At 48.7% G+C, this 24,550-nt stretch overlaps 13 protein-coding genes across 13 annotated transcripts; 5 read left to right on the top strand and 8 right to left on the bottom strand.

Moving 5' to 3' along the window:
• Positions 1 to 265: 265 nt before the first annotated feature.
• Positions 266 to 2,191, top strand: N7477_003789 (sugar porter family MFS transporter; the record flags this gene model as incomplete). Its single annotated transcript, XM_056965452.1, has 6 exons — positions 266 to 348; positions 408 to 865; positions 919 to 1,280; positions 1,337 to 1,486; positions 1,551 to 1,855; positions 1,912 to 2,191. 6 exons carry the CDS (start codon positions 266 to 268, stop codon positions 2,189 to 2,191), a joined length of 1,638 nt encoding a protein of 545 aa, XP_056825405.1.
• A 1,284-nt stretch (positions 2,192 to 3,475) lies between these two features.
• On the top strand, positions 3,476 to 4,435 carry N7477_003788 (uncharacterized protein; the record flags this gene model as incomplete). The annotated part of the gene is made up of 1 exon (XM_056965451.1): positions 3,476 to 4,435. The coding sequence occupies one exon, from the start codon at positions 3,476 to 3,478 to the stop codon at positions 4,433 to 4,435; it is 960 nt and encodes a 319-aa protein (XP_056825404.1).
• A 268-nt stretch (positions 4,436 to 4,703) lies between these two features.
• On the bottom strand, positions 4,704 to 5,102 carry N7477_003787 (uncharacterized protein; the record flags this gene model as incomplete). Its single annotated transcript, XM_056965450.1, has 1 exon — positions 4,704 to 5,102. The coding sequence occupies one exon, from the start codon at positions 5,100 to 5,102 to the stop codon at positions 4,704 to 4,706; it is 399 nt and encodes a 132-aa protein (XP_056825403.1).
• Positions 5,103 to 5,548: 446 nt separating this feature from the next.
• N7477_003786 (uncharacterized protein) lies at positions 5,549 to 7,312 on the bottom strand (the record flags this gene model as incomplete). The annotated part of the gene is made up of 5 exons (XM_056965449.1): positions 5,549 to 5,820; positions 5,872 to 6,151; positions 6,218 to 6,444; positions 6,496 to 7,024; positions 7,082 to 7,312. 5 exons carry the CDS (start codon positions 7,310 to 7,312, stop codon positions 5,549 to 5,551), a joined length of 1,539 nt encoding a protein of 512 aa, XP_056825402.1.
• Positions 7,313 to 8,205: 893 nt separating this feature from the next.
• N7477_003785 (uncharacterized protein) lies at positions 8,206 to 8,555 on the bottom strand (the record flags this gene model as incomplete). The annotated part of the gene is made up of 2 exons (XM_056965448.1): positions 8,206 to 8,316; positions 8,373 to 8,555. 2 exons carry the CDS (start codon positions 8,553 to 8,555, stop codon positions 8,206 to 8,208), a joined length of 294 nt encoding a protein of 97 aa, XP_056825401.1.
• Positions 8,556 to 9,539: 984 nt separating this feature from the next.
• N7477_003784 (Zn(II)2Cys6 transcription factor domain-containing protein) lies at positions 9,540 to 10,791 on the bottom strand (the record flags this gene model as incomplete). Its single annotated transcript, XM_056965447.1, has 2 exons — positions 9,540 to 10,667; positions 10,723 to 10,791. The coding sequence occupies 2 exons, from the start codon at positions 10,789 to 10,791 to the stop codon at positions 9,540 to 9,542; spliced, it is 1,197 nt and encodes a 398-aa protein (XP_056825400.1).
• A 1,733-nt stretch (positions 10,792 to 12,524) lies between these two features.
• On the top strand, positions 12,525 to 13,823 carry N7477_003783 (uncharacterized protein; the record flags this gene model as incomplete). The annotated part of the gene is made up of 1 exon (XM_056965446.1): positions 12,525 to 13,823. The coding sequence occupies one exon, from the start codon at positions 12,525 to 12,527 to the stop codon at positions 13,821 to 13,823; it is 1,299 nt and encodes a 432-aa protein (XP_056825399.1).
• A 410-nt stretch (positions 13,824 to 14,233) lies between these two features.
• N7477_003782 (class I SAM-dependent methyltransferase) lies at positions 14,234 to 15,805 on the bottom strand (the record flags this gene model as incomplete). Its single annotated transcript, XM_056965445.1, has 11 exons — positions 14,234 to 14,467; positions 14,542 to 14,887; positions 14,940 to 14,970; positions 15,030 to 15,055; positions 15,107 to 15,225; positions 15,277 to 15,312; positions 15,396 to 15,440; positions 15,502 to 15,508; positions 15,580 to 15,633; positions 15,688 to 15,719; positions 15,773 to 15,805. The coding sequence occupies 11 exons, from the start codon at positions 15,803 to 15,805 to the stop codon at positions 14,234 to 14,236; spliced, it is 963 nt and encodes a 320-aa protein (XP_056825398.1).
• Positions 15,806 to 17,606: 1,801 nt separating this feature from the next.
• Positions 17,607 to 18,644, top strand: N7477_003781 (putative inositol phospholipid biosynthesis protein Scs3; the record flags this gene model as incomplete). The annotated part of the gene is made up of 2 exons (XM_056965444.1): positions 17,607 to 18,464; positions 18,543 to 18,644. The coding sequence occupies 2 exons, from the start codon at positions 17,607 to 17,609 to the stop codon at positions 18,642 to 18,644; spliced, it is 960 nt and encodes a 319-aa protein (XP_056825397.1).
• Positions 18,645 to 18,827: 183 nt separating this feature from the next.
• N7477_003780 (uncharacterized protein) lies at positions 18,828 to 20,105 on the bottom strand (the record flags this gene model as incomplete). Its single annotated transcript, XM_056965443.1, has 3 exons — positions 18,828 to 18,877; positions 18,947 to 19,210; positions 19,268 to 20,105. 3 exons carry the CDS (start codon positions 20,103 to 20,105, stop codon positions 18,828 to 18,830), a joined length of 1,152 nt encoding a protein of 383 aa, XP_056825396.1.
• A 371-nt stretch (positions 20,106 to 20,476) lies between these two features.
• N7477_003779 (putative erythromycin esterase) lies at positions 20,477 to 21,835 on the top strand (the record flags this gene model as incomplete). The annotated part of the gene is made up of 1 exon (XM_056965442.1): positions 20,477 to 21,835. One exon carries the CDS (start codon positions 20,477 to 20,479, stop codon positions 21,833 to 21,835), a length of 1,359 nt encoding a protein of 452 aa, XP_056825395.1.
• A 591-nt stretch (positions 21,836 to 22,426) lies between these two features.
• Positions 22,427 to 23,464, bottom strand: N7477_003778 (proline racemase family protein; the record flags this gene model as incomplete). Its single annotated transcript, XM_056965441.1, has 1 exon — positions 22,427 to 23,464. The coding sequence occupies one exon, from the start codon at positions 23,462 to 23,464 to the stop codon at positions 22,427 to 22,429; it is 1,038 nt and encodes a 345-aa protein (XP_056825394.1).
• Positions 23,465 to 24,204: 740 nt separating this feature from the next.
• N7477_003777 (uncharacterized protein) lies at positions 24,205 to 24,463 on the bottom strand (the record flags this gene model as incomplete). The annotated part of the gene is made up of 2 exons (XM_056965440.1): positions 24,205 to 24,345; positions 24,425 to 24,463. 2 exons carry the CDS (start codon positions 24,461 to 24,463, stop codon positions 24,205 to 24,207), a joined length of 180 nt encoding a protein of 59 aa, XP_056825393.1.
• Between the last annotated feature and the right edge of the window lie 87 nt (positions 24,464 to 24,550).

Genomic DNA, 24,550 nt, shown 5'->3' with positions numbered 1-24,550 from the left:
AGCCTTCCCAACGAGCCGCCCCCAACTCCCAATAACCGTGGAAACCCCCCCCGGTCCCCCGCCTCGCTCGATGGCTTCCCCGTATCTTGGCCATCCCCATGCATTAGGAATAACCGACAGAGTTCGGATTACCAAGTTTGGTTATCCGGTAGCCTGGGCTAGTATGATTGTGCATGTGGTATATAATCGGCTGGCCGTCATGGGCCCGCTTGCCATCCTTCAGTGCTTCGTTTGATACGAGCTGTTCGCGCCGTGTCTGGACAACATGTTCGGTATCCCGAAGTTCTTTGGTTGGAGAGGCAGGTCTCTCAACCTGGCTATTAGTTCTCTTGGAAGTCTTGATTTTCTGTACATGATTATCGTTTGGCTTTTATTGATTTCTCGAGAGATAAACTGACTATGACTAGACTTTTCGGTTATGACCAAGGTGTAACAGGTGGTCTTCTAGATCTACCATCCTTTATCAAATACTTCCCCGAAATCAATACCACCGATGACACTATCGATAAAGCAACAAGATCACAGCGCAGCTTGAACCAGGGCATTTCGGTTGCCTCGTACAATTTGGGTTGTTTTTTCGGCTCCATTTTGACCATCTTTATTGGCAATCCGCTTGGCAGACGACGGACTATCTTTTGCGGCTGCTTGACTATGGCCACCGGAGCTTTGTTGCAAGCGACTGCGTATTCCCTGCCTCATCTGATTGTGGGCCGCATCGTCACTGGGATTGGGAATGGCATGAACACAAGTACCGTACCGACATGGCAGTCAGAATCCTCCAAGGCCCACGATCGTGGAAAGATGGTTATGATTGAGGGTATGCTCATCACGGCTGGTATTACTCTCAGCTATTGGATAAATTATGGTAGGTGGTATAAGCTGGACACCCGTTCGAATCTCGTGCTGACGAACCCGTAGGTTTCTCGTTCATTGGGGATCAGGAGGTAGCCTGGCGCTTCCCACTTGCGATTCAGATTCTCTTCGCCGTGGTCATTTTCACCTCAATTCTCAACCTGCCTGAGTCTCCACGATGGCTTGTGATGCAAGGTCGGAACGACGAGGCTCTGGAGATTCTCGAATGCCTCAATGAGAAACCTCGAGATGACCCCTATATTGTCAATGAACTCATTTCCATCCAGGCAACCGTCCAGGAAATGTCCAAGGGCTCTTACAGAAGTCTCTTTGATATGAGTGAATATCGTGAATTTCATCGCGTGGCACTCGCCTACATCAATCAGATGTTCCAGCAAATCTCTGGAATCAATCTGATCACGTATTATGTGAGCTTCTCAAACTGTGCTTATATCTCTGGCCCCGTCTTACCATGATGAATCAGGCACCTGTACTGTATAGTGAGATCGGACTTGGACAAGGCAATTATCCGAAGTTGTTAGCAGCTTGCAACGGTACGGAGTACCTGATGGCTGCGTTTATTCCCATTTTTATTATTGAAAAAGTCGGACGTCGCCCTCTGATGCTTTTCGGAGTAAGTTCATCATCATGGGCATCGTCAAACCTGGGTCGGCTAATGAATAAATTTTGTATTTCAGGCCGCAGGCATGTCCGTCTCGATGGCTGTTCTTGCTGGCACTAACTACCGTCTAACGCACTTGAACGATAGCCGGGCCGGCATTGGACAAGCTGTCTTTCTTTTTGTCTTCAATACCTTCTTCGCCATCGGTTGGCTTGGCATGACCTGGTTATACCCAGCCGAGATCGTGCCACTGCGAATCCGTGCACCAACGAATGCATTGGCTACCAGCGCCAACTGGATCTTCAATTTCATGGTGGTGATGATCACGCCAGTTGCGTTCGACAGCATTGGATACAAAACGTACATTATCTTCGCTGTTATGTATGTTGACACTGTCCAATAATTCCTGGACCTGGAACTCGGGCTGACTATTACAGAAATGCATTCATCTTCCCCTTCGTGTACTTTTTCTTCCCAGAGACGCGCTATCGCTCCTTGGAAGAGATGGATACCATATTCAAAAAGTCGACAAATGTGTTCAACGTCGTGTCTATCTCCGTCAAGGAGCCTTACCGCTACGATAAGCACGGCCAGCTTAAGCCCGAGTATCTCGAAGAGGCCATTCGCCGTGAGAGCATCCGTCATGATGGGATTGATGTACACGTCGCCGGTGAGAAGCTTGACAGTGATGACAGTGGGAATGAAGTCAAAGCCTGACAAATTGAGATTATATGCGGCCAATTTGGACCGAGTTTCATAGAATGAATGTATGTGTCAGGTTTAGATATTTTCCGTTAGCCAGATAGGGCTGCATCTATCCACTTGAGACTGGAAGATTGACTTGAGTAGCCGGACCTGTATGAAAGGCCATGTAAGATATGCTCGGTGATGGTGTAATACGATTCACTCTATTCACACCTTCAACATGGTGCCGCGCCCTGACCGCCGTAAATATTTCATGTCAGGCCGTTACTGATAGTTCATCATGCAGATACACGAATTGACTTCAAGAATTAAGATCGGATAAGGGCTATCTTGATGATTTTCATTCGCTATTCCCTCCTGACTATTTGGGAGGAGCCAAAAATCCGTTGGCCGGTGACCGACGAGGGTGGACCCAAGGTAGACATGTAACCACTGTACCCATCAGAACCGAACAGTTGTGTATACTGTACGATGAAGGGACGATATCCAGGGACAGGTAGCAATCATGTACTAATCTCGTTCATGATCTATTCTGTCTTTCTTGACCGGTCGTCGTCGCTGGAGGAAAGGGAGAGTGAGGACGAAAGGCGAAGAGAGCTTTTGGTGACAAAGTTACATCCAACGACCACGACTGCATTAAGCTCAGAGAAACCTAGGAAGTGTATGAACTTCTCATTGATCCAAATCAGGCTTATCTTGAAGGTCAGAGGTCGAGTCTGGTCTGGTCTGAATATTTGGGAAAGGGGGTACCTAATCCGGCCGCCAAGAAAAGTCATCATCTTCACAGCAATCCCAGTTTTAATTTTTTCCCCCTATCGAATCTCTTCGTGTCAGCAAGAAGCAAAGAATTCCATTTGTGATCGACCATCGATCCCCAGCCGGTGATGTCAGGGACTTTTTCAACCACCAACCAGCCACGAGCCTCACACGCCTAAAGCAATAGTTTTCCCGAACTTGTCCCGAACCCGAGATCCCTCAGAACTTTAACTGCGCCCATTCGTCTATTTAGGCAGGTCTTCAAGCCCAAAGGCTCTTAGTGCATATAATTGTCGACGGCATTTCGCTGGGAATCATTATATGTCACCATTTCCCCCCCAGAAGCCTCCTCCCGGAATTGACTCCTGTCAACCCAGGATACCAGTCAATAGCATCTTATCACAGCTACAGCCCGTCCCTTATGAACGTCAAGATGGGTTGAAACACGAGCTCGCCCGTCAATCCTTTGTGCGGTGAATCAGAAAGCCACCTGAGGCAGTTCATTTTGCGCCCCCTATTTGCTTGGGAATCACAGTCAGAATGGTTGGCGAAACCGGCCCAATCCATGTGTCGCGGGCGATAGCCATGGTGATGGCAGGATTGTTCGCGCTCTCCTGCTACAATGTCTTGGAAATCACCATCTCGATTTTTGCCACATTTCGACGCCGCAGCGGTCTGTACTTCTGGAGTATGGTGATCACGACGTTTGGAATCCTGCTACACGCCATTTCTTCGTTCCTTCGCTACTTCGACCTCGCCCCTAATTTTGCAATGGCGGTCCTGGTTATCCTTGGCTGGTATGCCATGGTGACCGGTCAGTCCGTGGTACTTTATTCACGACTCCACCTGGTTACTACCCATGCGCGATACTCCCGCTGGGTTCTCTACATGATCATCTTCAACGTCTTCGCCTTGCACATTCCCACCACGATCCTTTGGCTCGGAAGTAACCACGGTGTGGCCAAATTTGTCGTGCCATTCAACATCTACGAGCGCGTGCAATTGACCGGCTTCTCGGTCCAAGAGACCATCATCAGCGGTCTCTACATCTGGGAGACCATGACTGGATTACGATCTCTATGGGCTATGAAAGGCCCCACGGGTCAACGAGTCATTGTGAACATCGTCCTCATTAATATCATCGCCGTTTTGCTAGATGGGTCTCTTCTAGCGACCGAGTATACCGGAAATTTCGATATACAGACGACCTATAAACCCTTCGTTTACAGCATCAAGCTGAAAATGGAATTCACAGTGCTCAACAGTCTACTCGCTGTGGTCCGCACGAACCCATCAACCATCGAGGATATTCAATCCTTACGCAGAGATGATCTTCACATAGAGCCGAAATGGAGTGGCGACCGTTCCGACCGCGCAGCTACGGTCAATACCGCTCTTGGCGTTGACGATCAAAGCCATCGGCGAAAAGCAGACAAAGCCTCCTCTACCCAAACACATCACTCGTGGCTTTCTGGCAGCCATCGAATAGAATCTGCGTGAGACCTCCAGCTCTCTGTGCATTACTTCATTCTTTCCAACGCTGGCTTTACATGATACCCCTTCTGTCATCCTTCTTTTTTCTTTCTTGTGTTCTCCTGGAGCAGCTTCATTGTACACTTAGACCATATTGTAATTCCCAAACCATCAAATTCACTCAAAGTATCAAATGAGAAAAACAAAAGGTCTTGTCAAGACAAAAAAAGTTCGGGCATGATGCACACTGCGACCTCACTACTCGCAGCTAGGAAGCAGAGCTGAAGAAAACCCCTTAATCAATTCTATCACCCTCATCACCCTTCCACCATACCCACGCATGTTCACCCCAGATCAAAGTCTCGATGACAGCAGATGTCCCCAACATGACAAGCACAAGAAGCTTGAGTTTCTTGCGAAAGGCCAAACTCTCGAAATTCATGGCCAGTTGAGAGTCAAAGGGCTTCGAGCCCAGATCTGAGCCCCGTTTAGGCTGTTCGTGTGTTTCGTTCATGCGGCTGGCATGTGTTGTGAATGTGGATGACGCCGACGGTAGTGCGCATTGTCGGTGTGGAGTGCGGGGAATAGCAGATAGTGTGCGGGTGGGGAGTGGAGGCTGGCTCTGGGCCCGCGCCAACAAGCTGCTCTTGGAGCATCCGAGGGATAAGCGGAGTGGGCTAATGGATACACTCATTGTTTAAAAAAGGGGACTTGGTAAGTGTCTGTAGGAGAGAGAGAGAGAGAGAGAGAGAAAGGCGTCAAGTGCTTGCGACTAATGTTCATGCGATGTGGCGGGGGCCTGAGGTGTCAGCGTCGTGTGACACGCTAGTCTGGACTTGTGACTGCACTGCAATACCCGATAGGTCGGACTTGCTTAGAAGATCTGGGAGAAGAAAAATAAATGGGACTAGAGAACAATATAAGAAATATAACCTCACGAATTCACTATGAAGCTTGAACACGGTGCCTAGGTATCAATCATCCCCTTGATTTCCACCTTTTACTCTGAGGAGGGTTAAGGCAGAGAAGGCAATGCTATTTGTTAAGGTAGAGCTTTCATGAGCCTGAGAAAGTAGAATGTAGACCCCAAAGCCAAAGACCGGGGCCAGAGCCGTAGATACCCAAGCTATGACACACCAGTCAGAAAGGCCACGAAAGGTTGGAAACCTCGAACTCACAAACAGTTGTAATGATCACGCCATACAATCGAAACAAAAATGATGCTTGGATTTCTTGCGACCGCAGATCTCGAATGTTGCTGGCAATTGTCTCTGTCAGTCCTGTCATCTTGATACTCTTCATCACGCCAAGAGCTCTGGAGGTCACAGCAACGCCTTCCTCGACAGCTTCAAGCCACGTGCCCTGCGCATTAGCGGAAGCAAGTGCAAGTGGAATCCCAGCAATCAAACACACTGTTGAGTCAGTCCATGAGATACCTTTTTTAGCTCGTGATATTTACTTACAGACGATCACGACCGTTGCCGCGATCGTTGCGACATTCAACAGACGGGCAAGCAGCCCGAGGGCAATCACAACCTCGATGAAGTTTCCATAAACCTCGTGAATGTCAAGCAGACCATCTCCAATGCGCTCAATGTCGGTGCTCATCAAAGTTACGGCTGTTGCATCCGAAATGGCCGAGGTACTCAACCGAAGCGTCTTGTCGAAGATCATGGTGACTAAACTTCCCCTGACCATGGTAATGAGTCGAAATACTTTGTGTGTATAGACAGCGTATGAGATCTTAAAGAGGTGTTATGAGTTTTTTTATTCCTCTGAAGCCATTGTTGGTGGAAATTTTTGACCTACCGCAATGCCAACGTACACGATTGCATACGCTGCGATGAGACCGCGAGCATACTTGTCTGAATTAACGTGCTCAGGCTCAGTCATAAAGTCTAATACCCGCTCAACAAGAAAAGGCTGCGCAAACGTGAAGACAGTATAGCCAAGTCGAGGTAGTATACCTGCCATAGAGGCCCATTTGTAATGAGACGCGAAGGTCCACAACAAAGCATTTGATCGGTACTTGTCAGCTTTGGACTATCAGTTTCTCATCATGTCATGTCCATAAGCTTCGAACGTACCCCTCTCCCAATCTTGAAACAGGCCTTGAGGGTTTGATGCCTGCTTAATGTCTTCATCCAGGTCGGGCAAGGTCTCCACGGTGAGGGCTGTCCTTGACCCCTTCCACAACAGGCCATTCAGCCACCAGAACAAGCTGCGACTGAAGACACCGCTCGTGGTCTCGAAAGAGCTTTCCTCAAACGGCTTTTTTAACAACGGTCTCTTCTCTATTGACTCAAGAACAAGAACTATAACCTTGCCGAGCCATCCCACGGCGAACAGAATCGTCACTGGGCGATTATGTGGCATGAAGGAGAGCGTTCGCATACGCGCAAGGTCAAGAAGCGAACTTGTCCCTAAAAAGAGACAGAGAACTGTTGACGGGCGCAGGGACCGTAGATGCTCCAAGTGTGACAAATAGATGGCCAAGAAGGAAGTGAAAAGTGTGACCAGAGCTGTTGGTACGGTAGCTCTCGTCTTGGGCGTAGGTGATTGGGCCCAAATAATCAACAAGCTGAGTTGAAGAGCTACATATAGTAGCATAGAAATCTAGTTGTGTTCAAAATCAATTGATTGTTGGCGTCACGCCAAGAACAGAAGTCATACCTCCTTCGCTGCATACAGCCATGATCGATTGACCTTCTCCGAGGCGCGACGAAGAACCCAAATCCGAATAGAGGCTGCCAAGAGGAAAAAGGACATTGGAATTAGAGTTAGAACTAATTTCTCGAACAACAAGGTGAAGTCGAAACCATTGCGACAAGACGCGTCGACTACTGGGCCGAAGAGGTCCTCATCAGCGACAGAACATGGAAGCTCTAGGGAAGCGAGCTTCATGGTGATGGCAACGATGGCAAGAAAAATGCAGATCGCTCGCAGCACATGGAGAAAAGAACATGATTTTATTGAATCAGGTGAAGCAGGGGCTGAATTGAAGGATATCGTTAAGCGGATGCCTGATCCCAGGTGGGTCAACAGTGGAGCAACGTGAGTGGTAGATCCCTGGTCGATCATTCCAACCTGAGAGCCCGACTCGCCCTGGAGCAATGGGGTACATGTATGGGCATCGACGAAATTCGTCACTACATGAGCAAAATAAAACCGTTGATTATGCGGAGGACATCTCAGAAGAGGACAACCTAGTTGATTCCCCTATTTTGCGTATTTTAGACGCCTGAAACCGGGCCTTCAACCTCGTCAAAAATGACAAATCATGAGTCATGAGTGATCTAACGGTCTACCTATTGCATATTCGGCACTGCAAAGTTACACACCTGTACAGCAGCCGATAAATACCACGGACTCATCGTGTTATTGACCGACAGATTCCCTGTCACCTCCTTCCTACCTTGAGCGATACTATATTCGCCCCAGTGAGCGGAGAACTAATGGAGAAAAAGGTGGGAAAATAAGTATTCTCAATAATAAACCTTGCTGGAAAAATTATGAATTCAATATTTTCAATTAGTGATAGGTGAATTTGACCTATACAGCAGGAGCCCAGCTATCACATGATGGTTCATTCATACATATTTTACATGGCTGTGTAACCTGTGCTATGAGCAGGAGGCGCAACGGAGTGGAAGGTCGTGTTATAGCTCGGGTCTGAGATGGAGGGACAGGCCGTGTTGTCCTTTTCCAACCAGTCGCGAGGCAGGTTCCGAGTTACAATTCCGGCATGAAGGTAGGTACTCATGACCAGGAAATTCTGGCAAGGTGCCAAAGATGACTTACACGGGCAAGGAAGCTTTAGATGAATATCCGTATTCGAATTCCGTTACAACGAAATAGACAACTCGCATCCCGAGAATCGGTGCAGCAATAATGAGAGCAAGAAGCAACTGTGAAGAGATGAGCTGGAAGATCACAAAAGCAGCGAAGAGGTGAGATTCTAAACCTTCTTCTCTCCCGAAATTCGGTCGCTGTGTATGCTTGCCCTGAAAGACAGAAGAGTCATGCCAGTGATTATAAACCAGCCCATGGTCACAATGGTCATGCCGGCTTTCAGTATATTGAGATTTTTGCCACTGGCGGCTGTCAGACCGATTCCAGCGCCTATAACGAGGTGAGGAATGAGCATGGCGGCATATTCGAGAAAGGGAGTAAGGGATGACTGGATAGAGGTATTTCTACACTAATGTCCTAAATAGGATTTGAGATATTGAGAAATGTATAGAATGAGATCTTATGACTCGTGCCAAAGGCCCAGAGCTGCGAAAAGAAGAGGAGAGAGGCCAATTCCTACGATGATGGATGCAGCGCCATTGGGCTTGTCGGTTGTGGAGGGCTCATGGTAGGACATTCCATTACCAGCTAGGCGTAACCCACACATGAGTATTACATAGAGCCAGCCAACAATCCCAGGCTTGCCGTGCTTGATAAAGCAGTAGATCGCAGGGAGAACAGCTAGAGCGTAGAAAGCAATGTTGGCCAATTCAAGAGATTCCGTTGGTGATGTCGTTAGGAAATACTATGGCAAACTTGAGATTGTTAGAAGAGAGTATAAAAGTGAAATAGTTCTTTGGAAAAGCTTGGTTGCCTAGGTAAGTTGAAAGAATTGAAATTCATGATATCGGGGGAACTCACAGCGATTATATGTCTACATGGATAGTAAATCTGTGAAATTTTTTCGATCTACTCCTTGGCGCCACCGAGTCTATCTTGGGGGCTGTGTGCAAAAGGAACGCTGAATGTACGGATCAAATCGGTGTAGGCATCTTGTCAGATGTAGAACTCTACGGGAGAACATGGAAATGGGACCGAAACCGAGCCTTAGCGCAGGGTTGACGCATGTCAGATCTGCTTTTGCCTGTTAACAGAAGGACGTACTTCACAAAAAGTTTGTGCTCTGTGTTTGAAATTTCCTTTTCTAATAGTCTGAAATCGATTAAGCCCGATGGTATGAAACGAGCTGAGCAGTCGTCAAACATGCTTTCATGTAGGCAATAATCAACCTTTGACTAAAGTTTTAGGTCCTCTCCGACCTGCTGTCAATGGAATTGTCCCTAATGAGTGAAATTCATTCGAAGGGCATCGCAATTATGGTATTATTGTTTCGTCTCACTCAATATAAAGCGTCTATCATACTCTGGTTTAGCCGAGGAACGATAAGGCCATTCTTCGATGCCTCTTTCTCGTCGGCAACCAGATTGAGGGCCCAAACCATAGTCCACTTCCAATCAGGGGGCATGATACTGTTGATGCCACGCACCTCGCGCTCAGGGATTCCACGAAGCCACCAAACACTATCAATCTTTTTCGTCAATGCAAATAAGTACGCCAGAATCACCAGAGCCCGTGGTCGTTTCTCATAGACAAAATCGAGGAACTCGCCAGGTACTACTGGTGGAAACCCGGTGAATAGCTTGCGAATGACCCAGTCTGGTTCTCCATTTCGTATGGACACGTACAAGCGCTCTAGATAGTCAATTGTATCACGGTATGCCTTTTCTATTTTTTCATTCATATTCTCTTCCTCGCGATGATACTCAAGGAGAAAGTGGAATGTTTTGTCCGGGCCCGTGTACGGTCCTTGGAACCACACCATTGGTTGAGCTAGCAGTAAAGGACACAGACGTGACTTTGACTGTACCAAATTATGATAAACTTCCTTCAAGACAGTTCGAATGCCACGTGCCATTGAGAGCCATAATAACGGGGGCTCATACGGTTCTGTGGAAGGCTCCGACCGTAGAAACAGCGTGTACAGCGAGATCAACACAGCATTCAAGCAAACCGATTCGCTTATACTGCCGTCAAGCTTGGCGGTCACCGGGCGGTGTCGCTGAAGAGCAGAATCGATGTAAGAATGATAAACGGGGCGCAATAAGCTTGCTTCGTCTGGAAGGAGCGTGGCGCGATGCGCCGCACCAAGGGCAAGTAATGTGTGAAGAAGAGGCTCGTACTCAAAGGCCATTTGAGGAACTGAGACACCCCACATTTCACGAACGCCCGCTAGGTGGGCCGAGCTCATCGTTTCTGCGGTGGCAGCCACCCAGTGATGCATGAGGCGTAACTCAAGGACCCGCATTCCAAGCCCCGAAGAAGGTAATGAGGGCTTGAGTATTTTTCGCGACAGGATGCTGGATGTTTTGGACTGAATAGGATCGTAAACATGAGTTGCAAATGAAGGGTACTCGCATGCTACCCCGTGGCGGGCGCAGTGAATGCATCGGGGCCGCGTTTCATCGCACTGTTGACATGTCGGCATTTCCAGCAAATTAAGAAGCCCCCTCGCCTGATCTTACCTTGACTTTTCGTGATTTGCAACGCAGACATCCTCTGGTAGATTTCCGATGGTTCAACCGGGGTGGCATGGCTCTGTAGTCGATCTCACCGGAAGAAGATGGATGATTCCTGTTCGGTTTCGGATTCGGCTATGTAATATCAGGTCGGTTTCGTTCACACTTGGTTCTTTTCGGTGAAGGTGCCAGCAGCAACTTTATCACTCGGGGAGGCGCAAGATTTAGGCCACCAATTCAGCTCGCTTTCGATCTCGGGTTGTTGCATAGTTTAGGGAATAGCGTGGGGAATGCCGACCATCAATTGGGTCAGAATACGGCCTAGACCCACAAGGCTGTGCGGGACCAGTCACTTGAGAAAGCTTGACATTTTGGTATTGAAGAGAGTTGGCTATTTGCAGAATCATGCTACCTAATGAGAGATCTCGCACTGCCTCGAGAATTCAAATATATTTTAGAGATCGTTCAGCGTAAATACGCTCTCAATTTTTTAGTCTTGATATCAGCCCATTCGATTCAACGAGCGCCATCCAGCTAGGAAAGCTTTGTGACCTCTATCTCGTCTTCAATCTCCTTCAACTTAAAATCAATTGTCATGGGTCTCATCAAGACTGGTCTTTTCTTGGCTGGCGGCTATGGCCTTATCAAGGCCGCCTCCAAGTGAGTTCATTCCACTCGATCCTTTCAAGGCTATATCTCCTAACAGGGTCATTCGATAGAGCTGCACATGAACACCAAGATAGAAAAGACAAAAGCCACGACAAAAACCAGCCTCATTCCTATCACAATCAGCAAGATCAAGCTGGTCATGATCAACAACTGGGATACTGGTACCAAAACCAAATGAGTAATATCGACCCGCGGTCACAATCTCGCGCCGTTGTGCCTCAAACGAAGGATGGGCGGGGTGCCCCTCCCCCGTACTACCAGCACGGGTCAGCTCAGGAATACTATTCTGGAAAATTGAACTAGGGGGGATCATTTGGAGATGACTGAAGTGATTGCAATGAATGTTTGAATTTTCCACTGCGGAATTACTGTTCTGAGCAAAGGTGTTTTACATGCGCATACGTAGATTGATCATTTCTTTCGAGGTTCCATTCCAAGTCCCTAATGGATCAAGCGTTGGGTAGAATTGTTGGATGATAGTGTATCCGTTTGCAATGATACATAGTAGCAGAATCTGTGGTCTAACTTGACCTCTTCGTGGTCACAGCCTCGCCCGAAAAATAAACCACCGAGTTGGCTCGAATAAGATGATCTAAGGCCCGCGTGGCTCTCATTTGAGACAGTATGGGGAAATGTCAAGCAATCACATTGCAAGCCAAGTACGATGCGAATACGACACATCAAATCGAGTTCAGGGTTATGATCAGCCCTGCGGGGGTGTAACAAAAATAGTAACCTGACATGAACATGGGAAATACGTGATTTTCACAGTTGGAACGATACGAAGAGGCCAATCGGGTATTCTTCATGGCAGAGATGTTTTGGCCCCAGACTTCGCCCCGACAACTCAACCAATCTCGAACGAAGAATCAGCCAGGCCACCATGTTTTTTTTTCCCGCAGTCATCACTCGATACGGTCTAAGCCCCCCAAGTTGCGCCCCACTTGCATCTTATAACGCGAGGCAGATTCAATCTTGCAATGTCCATAACAAGCTTAAGGGAGGGGCCCCCGGGAATTCGATTTCCACCTTCTCTAGTACCTGCTCAACTAAGGGCGCCCAATTCCCCATCTCTTGTCGTGTCAGACCCCAGCACAGGCTTTCAAAACGTGCACTGGAACTAGCAATCAAGTGACAAGATGTGCTCCTCTCCTGCGCAAGTCCGACCGGCGGAATTATTGCAGCAATCCACGCAGAAATGGCAGCAGTCAAGTATAGCACTGTGGCGTCGATCGACAACGGTGTTATCCCACTCGAGGAACAAATGCCATCAGACCACTGTGGAAGCCTGGCATCGATCAGCAGATACATGGGTAAACTCCAAGACTCGATGCCGCCAGTCAACGGCAGACGTGTTGGTCAAGTCTGCGAATAAATGGCATCAGACGGCCGAGCGATTCTATCAGAACTCAATCCATGCAGAGGCGAAGAATGAGGGAAAGCTCGTCGAACAGCCATCTGAAGAGAGAGCATCACCCACATCAACTCGTCCAACACCCTCTCCAACATCCTCTCACTCATCTCAGTCTCCAACGTCTCCAACATCACCATCTTCGTCATCGCCCATCAGACAATCTCAACAAGCACCATCTCCGTCTAAAATGGACGTATCCATGAGTCACATGGTGGAGACCAAAAAGTCGATAGATGTCTCGGAGATAACACTGGAGAAGCAAGTGCTCGAGACCATCAACTTGACGGATCAAATCCTGTACCGAGCAGCGTCCGCAAAGCAATTAAAAGAATTCAAGCCCGAGCTCCTCGGCGAAATCGAATACAACTGGATATTCGCCACAATTTCCGACGCAGGCAACGCAGCACGAGATCTGGCCAAGTTCGTGGAACCCTACCGACTCGAGCTCCTGAAGCACAAAGGCAAGCTCAAGTCCAGCACTCGGAAGCGCTGGATACTCAAGGATTCGCAACTCGCTCTCGAAAGGAGATCCAGACTTGATCTGTTCCAGGAGAGACTAGAGCGATCCATCAACCATCTCACCGGTGATATCACTCCGCCGATGTCCCCGCGACGAAGCAACGACGCTGTTCTGGCCGAGCTTCCTCAGGAATCCCGCAGTGCTCGTATGAGTAGCACCGAGGTTCCAAATGAGACTCGAGTTACCTCGTCATCCTACGCCGAGCTCCCCGCTCGCTCGTCCCACGACTCCGACCCTGCATCGGGCGTTGCAGAACTTCCCGGCGACGGGCCCCAGACTCAATTGATGCCTTTGAATCCAGTGCCCAGGATCATTGTCACACAAGCTCCTGGTGAAATGATGCTTGACCGCGCTGAGCTCCCCGACCACGAACAGTACATGTATGAAGCGTATGAACTTGATGGGACGCTGCACTGGGATGAGACGCGCGACAATATTCGAATGCAGCAATCTGAATCTCTAGCGAATATTGTTGCGAAGATGGACCTCAATCGAACCCGGTGATGGATGGAATTGGGCTGTACCCTTTTTTTCCGTATCATGATGCATATGAATGACAATGAGCGATTTTGCGAAGCAGACGGATGGCGTTATATTTAGGGAATATAAAGGCAACATGAACCATAAATATTCTTTTTTTTTTCAATTTTCTCAATCTCAATATGTCGATTCCACAGTAGCCATCGTATCTGACTAGAGACCGAAAGGTCATCTGCCCAGAGGGTTTGACGGGTCGACTCCGAAGGTACGTTTCAATTCGCACAGGACACATTACATCTGACAAAGGCTCGCAAGAGAGTGCTGGGCATGGAGAGAGAGAGAGGTATCAAGTTCACAATTCGCGTATATTGGTAGTGGGATATTGGCATGGCTTATCATTACTTTCTATTTACATAACCGTGCGCGACCCCGGCTTATTCAGGCTTTTGTCCGTATACCATGTATACTCGTGTATACAAATGGATCGAGAGGTCTTTCAACTCACGTCGAACACCTGCCAGCAGGGCTTCGATTTCATGGCGGGGCCATCCAAGCATGCGAGTGAACAATGCGTACGTGTATGGCGGCATTGCTTCGAGCATGTTGAGCTGGTGGTATCTTCCCAATTCTTTGTATTTGGCATCTTTCGGCCAGGGACTTTGGGGTAGCTGTCGGAAGAATTAGCATTTGGTGACATCTGGTGACAAGTGAGATTGGGAGGGAGGGAACTTGCCTTATAGACCACTTCATGAACGTTAATAAATCCGGCTTTTTCCATGATCCCCTTCCATGAAGATGCTGCGTCTGATTCCTTCCCGAACATCCGTGATGACAGTTGAATGTACTTGACGGCCTCCATGAGACACGTTGCTTTGAGATGAGTGCCGTCATCCGAGAAGGTGGCGGGTTCCATGGTAGCCATCTCGAACCAGCCGTTTGGTTTGAGATTTTCAAAAGCTTGCGCGAATAATGTTTCATGGTCTCGAATGGCCCCTGCTAATTCACGGCCGTGGATGTAGTCGAATGGTTTGCTGAAGGACCATGGCTGTTCAAAGTCATCGATTTCAAATCGACAATTTGGTGGTACCCTTGGGGACTTAGTAATTATGTCTCATTGGTTTTTCTGAATGGGATTCTTACCAAGACGGTTGAATAGGACTCAAGTCAACCCCTACCCAAGTTGAGTCCATATTTTAGCGGCGATGTAACTTGAAGACTGAGAATACTCACCGATTACTTCTGCTTCGGGGTTCTCACTTTCATCAGTTAGCGAGGTAGCTTTGTGACTGTCTTGCAAAGAAACTTACTCTGCAAATTCAATGGCCCAGATCCCGGTACCCGTTCCAATATCGAGCACACGTCCTGATTTTTTGATAGGCGCTAGATGTAAAACACCTTTGAGAAGCATCAAATAAATATGATGGCTCTGCTCTTGTCAGAATTCTTCAGGGCAATGGTCAGAGGAATCAGCACTAACCAGATCGAGACGATCTTGTTCCTGTTCATCGTTTGGCTGGGCGGGAAACAGATTAGATCAGATCAAATCAAATCAGATCGAATCAGGTGATCGATCACGCATTGATAGAGATCACATACCAGAAAATATTCGCCCTCGTGGTATGAATGGTACCGGCGACCGTTCTAAGTAAATGGTAAGCAAGGGTTTCATTTCCATGACAGGGCCATGCCCAAGAGCCCTCACCTCATATCTAATGTATAATTAGCGACATTTCAATCACGAAGACACAAATAAGATATCATTCTAATCGGTCAGACTTACTGGTAATTCAAGGCACTCGAAGTGAGACTCTCGGTGTACGTCGTAGAGTCGCCGCTAATCGTAAAGTCAACACTATACACATGAACATCCAAAACCATGAGAACTTACGAGCCGGGATAAGACGAATCAGCATCCGATAGCTACAGCGTGTCAGTGATATTTCGCTAGGACCTGAATTCTCAAAGTGACGAACATCGGGTTCGATTGGGTTTGAGTTGAGAGCCATATCGGCATGCAGCACCAAAGCCCGGGGGTTTGGAGTGGACTCGAAAGTATAAAAGGGGAAGGGGATAAACTAGAATAGAGAAAAAGAGAAAGAAAAGAGCCACCGCGGGCGTCTTAAAACCCCGTCCTCACGGCAGACTCTGAATGACCCAAGCTGTCGGGTTCGCACACTCTTCAGCTCTCAGTCGCACTTTTGTTCGACTGGCGCTGGCACAAAAGGACGTCCCAGCAGTCTGGTGCGGACTGAAAAGGGCTCGGGATGTCGCAGTCTCAGAAGGAGTTGACTGCTAGTGTAATCAATGCGTTGCACTGATTAGCCCGTCCGACTCGACCGTCGTGCAGGACCTGAAAAGGGTGGGCCACGCCCAATCAGCAGCCGTGGTGGGTCGTGCCAAGTTGAGTACGCTGTGATACACCGTTTTTTTACATACTCTCCGATTCCCACCGCCAGTCCCTCGACGCTAGCCTCCTTTTTTTTGGTTGGGGGGGGGGGGGCGGAGGAAGAACTTCTTTCGCCCGAGATGCTATAGAGATGGTTGATAGGGGGTGAACGGGAGTAACGGGATGATCACGGGGAAGAAGCGTTTTAGGGTGCTAATAAGGAGACGTGCCCCAAATGAGAAATTCTCCGGCTTAAGACGGTGTGTGCCCTAGTCGCCTCGTTATGCAGTGATAGACCCTGTAGCCTAGGAGGGAGGGAAGGGGGGGGGGGGAGGATTTGCCACTAAAAGCGGAGATGGAATAGGCGCTCAAGTTGCCTATCACCGTAGGGATAGCCAACAATCCGGACTTGGAGGCCTTTGCACCTTGATCGATACCACAGAAGCCACGCAGTTCGGGGTCAGAGCAACTCTTATCTGTAAAAGGCACTAGTCCATGTCTGCCGTCTACCCTTTACAATCGTGACCTACGGTCCGCGTGCGAAATAGGCACCATCACGTGGGCGGTTGGGTCTCGCTTAGCCTTAGCTGTGAAAGGTCTAATTCGTCATTACTGATCAAGACACCTACGTGTCATGCACCGGGTCATAAACCCGCCTCCCGCGGAACGGCTCAACGGAAATGCATGCGAAGATCCGCAGTGGGCGGTTCAGACCAAGGGTTTATGGCTGACACCGTCCGACCACCAAGCCTAGCAGATTCACTACTTAGGCACCTAGGAAGGATCCAGAAGGAGTTAGTCCGCACTTAAGTCCCCCACTTGTTCACAGTAACAGAGTAACCCGCCGATAATGCTAAAAGCGGAATCTTACGATTTTGATATGGGAAAGCGCCGAGGCGTTGCAGACATGACATAATACACGGTCTTGGAGAGCGGCATCGAGACGATGATGGATCGGCAAGGACCAAGCTCAGTGTCCTGGTCAACAATGGTACCTTTCCAAGCCACCAGCACTTACCTGGCCACAAGACCTGAAGACACTTTTCTCAGGTGTTGGCCATGTGCAAAGGCCATGAAGCTGAATTGAATAAGAACATTGACATCATGATTGCTGAAGCAGACCAATATTTCTTTTTTTCTGTTGTCATTCATGACTGCGCTGTGGAAAATTGAAGAGGCGTGGAAGGTTGAATGCCTGAGACCTAAGGCGCCACTTAGTGCCTCGGCAGGTGAAGGTTGATGTCATTCCTCCAACTGTGGTGGCTTTCAACTTCCCACTTTACTTCACCCCCGGTCTTTGCAATTGTGACCGGGTGTGTTCTATAGCTGGTTACTCTTCTGATATCTGCGTCCTTCTACTCCACACAAGCCCACAGCTTATCGCAAGAACCGGTACGAATTCGGTCTCCGGGACCACCAAAATGCCTGCGCCCGCCCGACATGCTCCCTCCCCAGTTGTCCTCCTGGTATACCCAGTGACGCTACTACTGGGATCTGTATTCTCAGTCATTTCGCCCATCGCTCGCTCAACGAGGAGTTTTTCATCCAACCCGGCTGCACCAATGGCACCCTCCCTCGCCGCCGATCTTCATCTCGCCGAGAGCCCAGTCAACTACTTCGCGCGCAAGAATAACATCTTCAATCTCTACTTCGTGAAGATCGGCTGGGTATGGCTGACTGTCGCCTTTGCATCCCTGGTCCTCTTCCAACCTGCATACAACCTTCCCTCCGCTTCGCACGCCCAGCAAGAAATTCGCTTCCGCCGCTCCATCCAAGCTTTCCTTCGCTGGTGCCTTGCCACAGTCGTATGGTATCTGTTGACACAATGGTTTTTTGGCCCGGCTCTTATTGATCGCAGCTTTATCATCACTGGTGGAAAATGCGGACAGGCCATGGACCAGCTGGCACAGGCCAACTCCGAAAGCTCGTCTGTGGAGCTGGAGACGGTGTTTACGGCCGCTGCCTGCAAAGCGGCCGGTGGTGCTTGGAAGGGAGGACATGATATCAGTGGACACGTGTTCATGCTTGTACTGGTTACAGCACTTCTCACTTTCGAGGCGGTCGGCGCCGGTGCCGTTGCTGCGTCTCCCAGCGCTGCACCTGAAAGCGACAGTCGTGAGCGCAAAGCTAGTGACCCTTATACCCTCTCCAACGAGGAACAGGATGTTAGTGTTGGAGCAGGGAGGACTTGGTCGATGCGCTTGGCCTGGGGTGTAATAATTCTGGGTTGGTGGATGCTCTTCATGACAGCTATATGGTTCCACACCTGGCTAGAAAAGGTATTTCGACTTCAAGACCTTTCTACATTGAATATGCTTCCCTTCTTCATGCTTGAAACTAACTATAATACTCTTTAGTGGTCTGGTCTGGCCATTGCTCTGAGCACGATATACGTCATTTACATCCTTCCGAGGAGACTTCCCCCATGGAGGGATATCATTGGCCTACCGGGCATATAGACATGCATCCACCAGCCGATTATCTCTCTGTGACCATATATTCCCCGATAGATTCCAAAGCTGCTTTGCCTCTGCACCTGCCGACTATGTTGTACAATAAAGTTGCATACAGAAGACACCGTGCATCGTCACATTACTCCACTTTTACCGAATGAACCCTGTGTTGAACAGGATGTATGATACTTATTTCTCCAAAGGCTTAGGCTCAGGGCCCAAGTATCCCGAACAGAAAGCTGCAAGAAAAAAGGACCCGTCAGTGTCGACATGGCAAGGGTCTTTCCTTATAAATAGGGGTCACATACCACCTGGAATCAATGCTGATGCATACATCACGCGTGTGATAGGTCGCATATCCTCCGGTGTCAGGTCCTCGGAGATGGAGAGTTCCATGTACGGATCCCATTCCGCAATAATGCAGTCAGCCCAGTTCTTCAGATCAACACTTCGCTCTTTGTCCGTAGTCCATTCCGCCTCGCATTGAAGACCCATCGCAGTACCGAACTCGCGGAAAGCCAACCGGAATTTGATATTTCGCAGGAGATATTGATCTATCTCAAAGAGATTATCTGCTCGGAATGTAAGCATGGTCTGGAGATGGACCTGTCCGAGAACCCGATACTAACACAAAAGGTCAAAGCATCTCGTCGTAAGATTCGAAGCCCAAGCCTCCTTGTCGGAGAACCAATGCGCTGTCCACAAGGTCATACCCAAATCCAACGGATCACTCGAGACAAAGTGCTCTCCCTTACGATTCATAATTCGTCTATAATCTGCTATTTCCTCAGACAAGACTTCGCCATCGCCGGCCTTCATAGCAGTCGCTTGAAGGAGCCGAAATACCACAAACCCATCGATCGGATCAAGGTTTCCCTCCGATTTTACCAGCGGTGCGGATAGATCCATAGACATCTTCCAAACTAAACGCGGACGTGACGTCGAGCCATCATGGAGGAATTTTGGATGGATAGCCCGTGCAAGCTGCACAGCTAGCCGGTTATAATCCATATCACCGGATGCTATCGCCATACGGTTCAGCGCAAACATCCATATAGTCAAGTAGTGATGATATTGCCCATCGCCGTCCGGACCATGCTCATCTGTTTTACCAATTCGTAATCCTCCACCGAGTGGGTTGTCATCTGTTGCTCCCGGTAGTCGGGCGCGATTATCCCGTGTACGACCCAAAACGTCGTGAACAGTCTCGATGAGTCGGCGGGCTAGTGCTAGGTATCGCGTATCATCGCTGCCTCCACCTGCAGCTGTGTATTCTTTGTGCATGGTCAATAGGTTGAGTACGCCGAACGCATCTGTCCATAAATATCGGCCGCGGTGGCCGCCAGATCGGAGTGGCGGGGACCAGTTCTCTGGATCTCGAATATTGGCGAATCTACCGTAGAGGGATTCCATCGCTTGTTGGAAACGGTCTACCTTTGGGGATGGACTGCTGATCGGGAGGGCCATGTCTGTAACGATTGTCGCGTGTACTGAATGAGCGTTGCTTGTTCGGGGAAGGGGCCGGGGGATGTTTTTGGAGAGGAGCTGTGACCAAGTTGGTTTGAATCTTTTCATAGACAAGACTAAGCTATGATTACTTGTTTCCACCAGTGGTATTTGCTCCAGATGATGTCGCTAAAAGGTTACAATCGCGTGGTTTAACGTGAGATCATCATGACTGGTCGGTTACTCGGGTGTGATCTCATCTAAAACAAATGTCTAAAAAATGTCTGTATGTGACGCGGGCAACCATGAAGATCAAATTCTCAGTCATTGCTAGGAGATATCCTCATCGCTTGTTCTCGTGTTCAAAAATTTCTTGCCGTCCGATAACATCCATGGCAGACCTTCAGGAGCTGTTCAATGATGCTATAGAGCCCCTTCCGCCCATCGATGATGAGAAGTTCGCGCCTCACTTCGATAGCTTTGCAAGTAGACAAGTAGTTCTCCTAGGCGATGGGACACACGGCACATCTGAATTCTATCGCGCACGCGCCGAGATCACCAAGCGTCTCATCAAGGTTCACGGCTATACCATCGTCGCCGTTGAGACTGATTGGCCTGACGCGGAGGCCGTTGACCGTTATGTGAGGATGCGACCAGGCCCCAAAGCCAGGATCGGAGGCACGGCATATGGACAGGAAAAACATGAGCCCTTTAAGCGATTTCCAACCTGGATGTGGCGCAATCGCGAGATGCAGGAACTGGTGGAGTGGATGCGTGAATGGAACAAGGATCAACCAGAAGAGAGCCGAGCGGGTTTCTATGGCCTGGATCTCTACAGCATGGGCTCATCGATGAAAGCGGTTATCGAGTATCTTGACCGAGTAGATCCTGCAGCAGGCAAACAAGCTCGGGTACTATACGGATGTCTGGACCCATGGGCTGACGACCCGGTAGCCTACGGTCTGGCCAACATGCAAGGTATGCGAGATTGTGAAGCTCAAGTCGTGCAGATTTTGCGGGACTTTCTGAAAAATCGGCTGGAATACATGCAGAGCGACATTCTCGATGGCGAGGAATTCCAGAGTGGCAAGCAAAATGCCTACCTTGTTCGTGACGCAGAAAGATATTACAAGGCTATGTACTGGAGCTCCACCAGCTCATGGTCTTTGCGCGATACACACATGTTCGAGACATTGGCTCGTATACTGCAAGCCCGCCCTCCGCCTCGCGATAAAGCAGTGGTATGGGCGCACAATTCGCACGTTGGAGATGCTCGCTTTACCAGCATGGGATCTCGTCGCAATGAAATTAATATTGGCCAGCTTTGCCGGGAACGTCTGAGTCCTGGCAATGTCTCAATCATTGGATGTGGTACTCATACCGGCACAGTCGCCGCGGCACGCGAGTGGGACGAGGATATGGAAATCATGAACGTGCGACCTTCGAGAGATGATAGCTGGGAAAAAGTGGCACACGATACTGGTGTCGAACGCTTTCTTCTTGACCTTCGACAGGCTCATCATGATCCTGAGCTGTATGATGCTTTGTCGAAAGAGGATCGTCTGCAACGCTTCATTGGCGTGATCTACAAGCCCAAGACTGAGAAGACTTCTCACTACTCCCACGCAGTTCTTCATGAACAATTTGACGGTTTCATATTTTTTGATCGTACCGAGGCTGTGAAACCATTGGAGACAATACAGCCTGCAACACCTTTGGGGAAAGGAGAGACTTATCCGTTCGGGCTTTAGCAGAAGTCCGTGCAGATCCTACAGGAGTACTTCAAGCTATCTTGAAGTATATTTAACAGACAAGGACGTAAAGACCTTTATTAGAGCGCTAAAGAAGTACTCAGGGGTATTCTGAGAATAAGCTAGGGAGCTGAGGGTGGAAAACTCAAGATTTTCCTCTCAGGAGGGTTATAGATGAAAGCCATTTGAAGTATAGACTAGATTGCCAATTGGAAGATTATGAAAGATCATTACCACGACTAGTGATCCCGTTGAGAAGAGCCCGTGTTACCCTGTTTGTCACTCGTCATTGCCATGTGTCTCTGATGGCTGATCGGATCAGGGTATGTGATGTTCAATTGTACTTGAGTACATAAAAGCTGGACATCACAATCATCACATCACATTGAAGCCTCGTGTGAGGAAGGAGATGGCCCAGCTCTCCTAGTCCCGCGATCATTTGCTTCAGTCAACCACACTAGTGTCCTGGGGGACGCATCAACTATCTTTTGAACCCATATTTGCTTATTGATATTAGAAACAGGTTGTGTGCATGTATGCATAAAATTTCTGTCAAACGAGCAGCATGCACTCTGATTCGGATAGTCTGTCTCAATTCGGAGGCATGTGCCATTGATCACCCACTCTAAAGCCCTGCGGGAAAGGATCGGTTGAATCAAGAAGCACTTGCTTGAAGCTGGTAATCCAAGCCCTTCCTTTTACAGCGGCGAGAACCGCAGGGTAATCACCGACAGTGGTTGTCCCGCGTATGCGACTGACAAATTCAGTGCCGATGATACTTCTATGCCTGAAAATCTCCCCCTCTTTGATCTGACCTCGGGCATGCATTGTGGCCAGTCGCGCGCATGTTCCTGTGCCGCAGGGGCTACGGTCAAATCGCCCCGGCGAGACAACCACAGCATTACTTGCGACTTTGCACCCATCTTCGATTTGCAAAGGCTCGGTAAATTCAATCACACTGAAACCCGTGATACCGGAGTTCTCAGGATGAAGAGGAGTGTAAATTGCCTCCACCGCTCGCTTGATGCGCTCCCCGACCTCGATGAGCTGACGGGAATGCTGATTGCTGACTGTCAATCCCAGCGAGGCCACCTCAACCAGAACGTACATCATTCCGCCATATGCTATGTCGACTGAAATATCCCCGATCCCGGGAACCATCACTTTAAAATCGAGTTCAAGCACGAAAGAAGGCACATTGTTGAACTCAACACTCTTGCACTTTCCTGATTCGCACTCAGCAGTCACAGTGACCAGGCCCGCGGCGGTATCTAAAGTCACTTCAGTGATAGGCTCCTTAATTGGGATCATTCCAGTCTCCAATAGTGCGGTGGTGGTACAGATTGTGTTTGATCCTGACATTGGCGCATACTCCTCGCTTTCCATTGTCAAGAAGCCGGCATCTGCGCGTGGATCGCAGGGTGGGAGAACAAGATTGATGTTCATCGATGCGCGCCCTCGAGGCTCATTCAACAGTAGTTGGCGGATGTTATCCATCTTCGTTGAAATGTGAACGAGCTTATCGTGCATAGTTTTGCCTGGAACGTCCAGAACTCCCCCGGTAATGACATCGCCTACTTCACCTTCCGAGTGGCATTCAACAACGGTGATCGAGCGTGAGAAAGGCATGACCGGTCAAGCAAGAGATTTAAATCAAGTTAATAATACGAGAATAATTATTTCAAGTACGACAAGACTGTATCAGCGTCACGTGTTTGGACTGGGATGTGTATGTCTGTATTTCGTGGTGCATCTGTGTTTTGACTTCTTTATAAGTCATGATGTCGGGAATTATTTCCGACTTCAACAGGAAAAGAGGGTCCAGTCCTTTTGCTCTGATTTTTGAATTTTGCCTCCTAGGTCACTTTGAAATGATGGCGCTATAAGCGCTTAGGTAGCGTTGATCCTGCACAGGGCCAAACCTGGTTCCCCGCAATTGAATCTTGTGGTTCGGTTGTCCCCTGGATCGTTCCAGGCCCGGGGCAATCAAGTTCAGATGAACGGTATGTGTCTTATTTGGGGGAAACACCGGCGATAGGAACAACGCACCCTTGAAACTGTCAGATGCATGGTCCGATGGTCGTGGCGAGGGTCAGGTGAAGAGGGCAACTTATCAAGTCACCCGTGCATGAACTGTTTCGTTTTTGACTCGTACAAAACAAACTTCTCGAAGCTCATATATCCTCAAATCCAGGATTTTAACCATCTTTTATGATTATTTTATTCAACTGAAGGCCACGCAGGCCGATCACGTGCTTGGTTTTGCACAGACGAGGCGAGTGTAAACGGGCTACCATCGAAAGGCACGCCCAGGCGTCATTTGAATATTTGACCGATTTATCAATTTCTATAATTAAGGATATATGGTGCTATATCATCCCATAATAGTCTCGAGATTTCGATCGATCATAGTATCCAGCCAATATTGAATCATCCCACAGTCCGCCAGATCCCAAGTCGCATGCACATTCTTTGATACACGCTCCAGTCGTAGCATAGGAAGTACCAAACTGAGTTCTCATAACCAAAAGCTAGTTTTCTCCTAGCCTGCGCTATCTCAACGTCCACAGTATTAAGGCAAGAAATGACATTCGCAGCGGGTCCAACTAGAGACTGGTTTGAAAACATAAGATCGCTAGAAATGCAAGCGAGGAGAATCGGGCGTAAACATCAAGTCCCTGATGACGCAGGAAGTTGGTCCAGAAGTGAAACAAT

This window comes from Penicillium maclennaniae (assembly GCF_028827695.1).
Source record: "Penicillium maclennaniae strain IBT 15551 chromosome Unknown utg000003l:1.0-5670915.0:1.0-5674809.0, whole genome shotgun sequence".
Classification (NCBI taxonomy): domain Eukaryota; kingdom Fungi; phylum Ascomycota; class Eurotiomycetes; order Eurotiales; family Aspergillaceae; genus Penicillium; species Penicillium maclennaniae.
The sequence above is the reverse complement of the archived record's forward strand: the minus strand, read 5'-3'. Positions and strand labels throughout refer to the sequence as shown.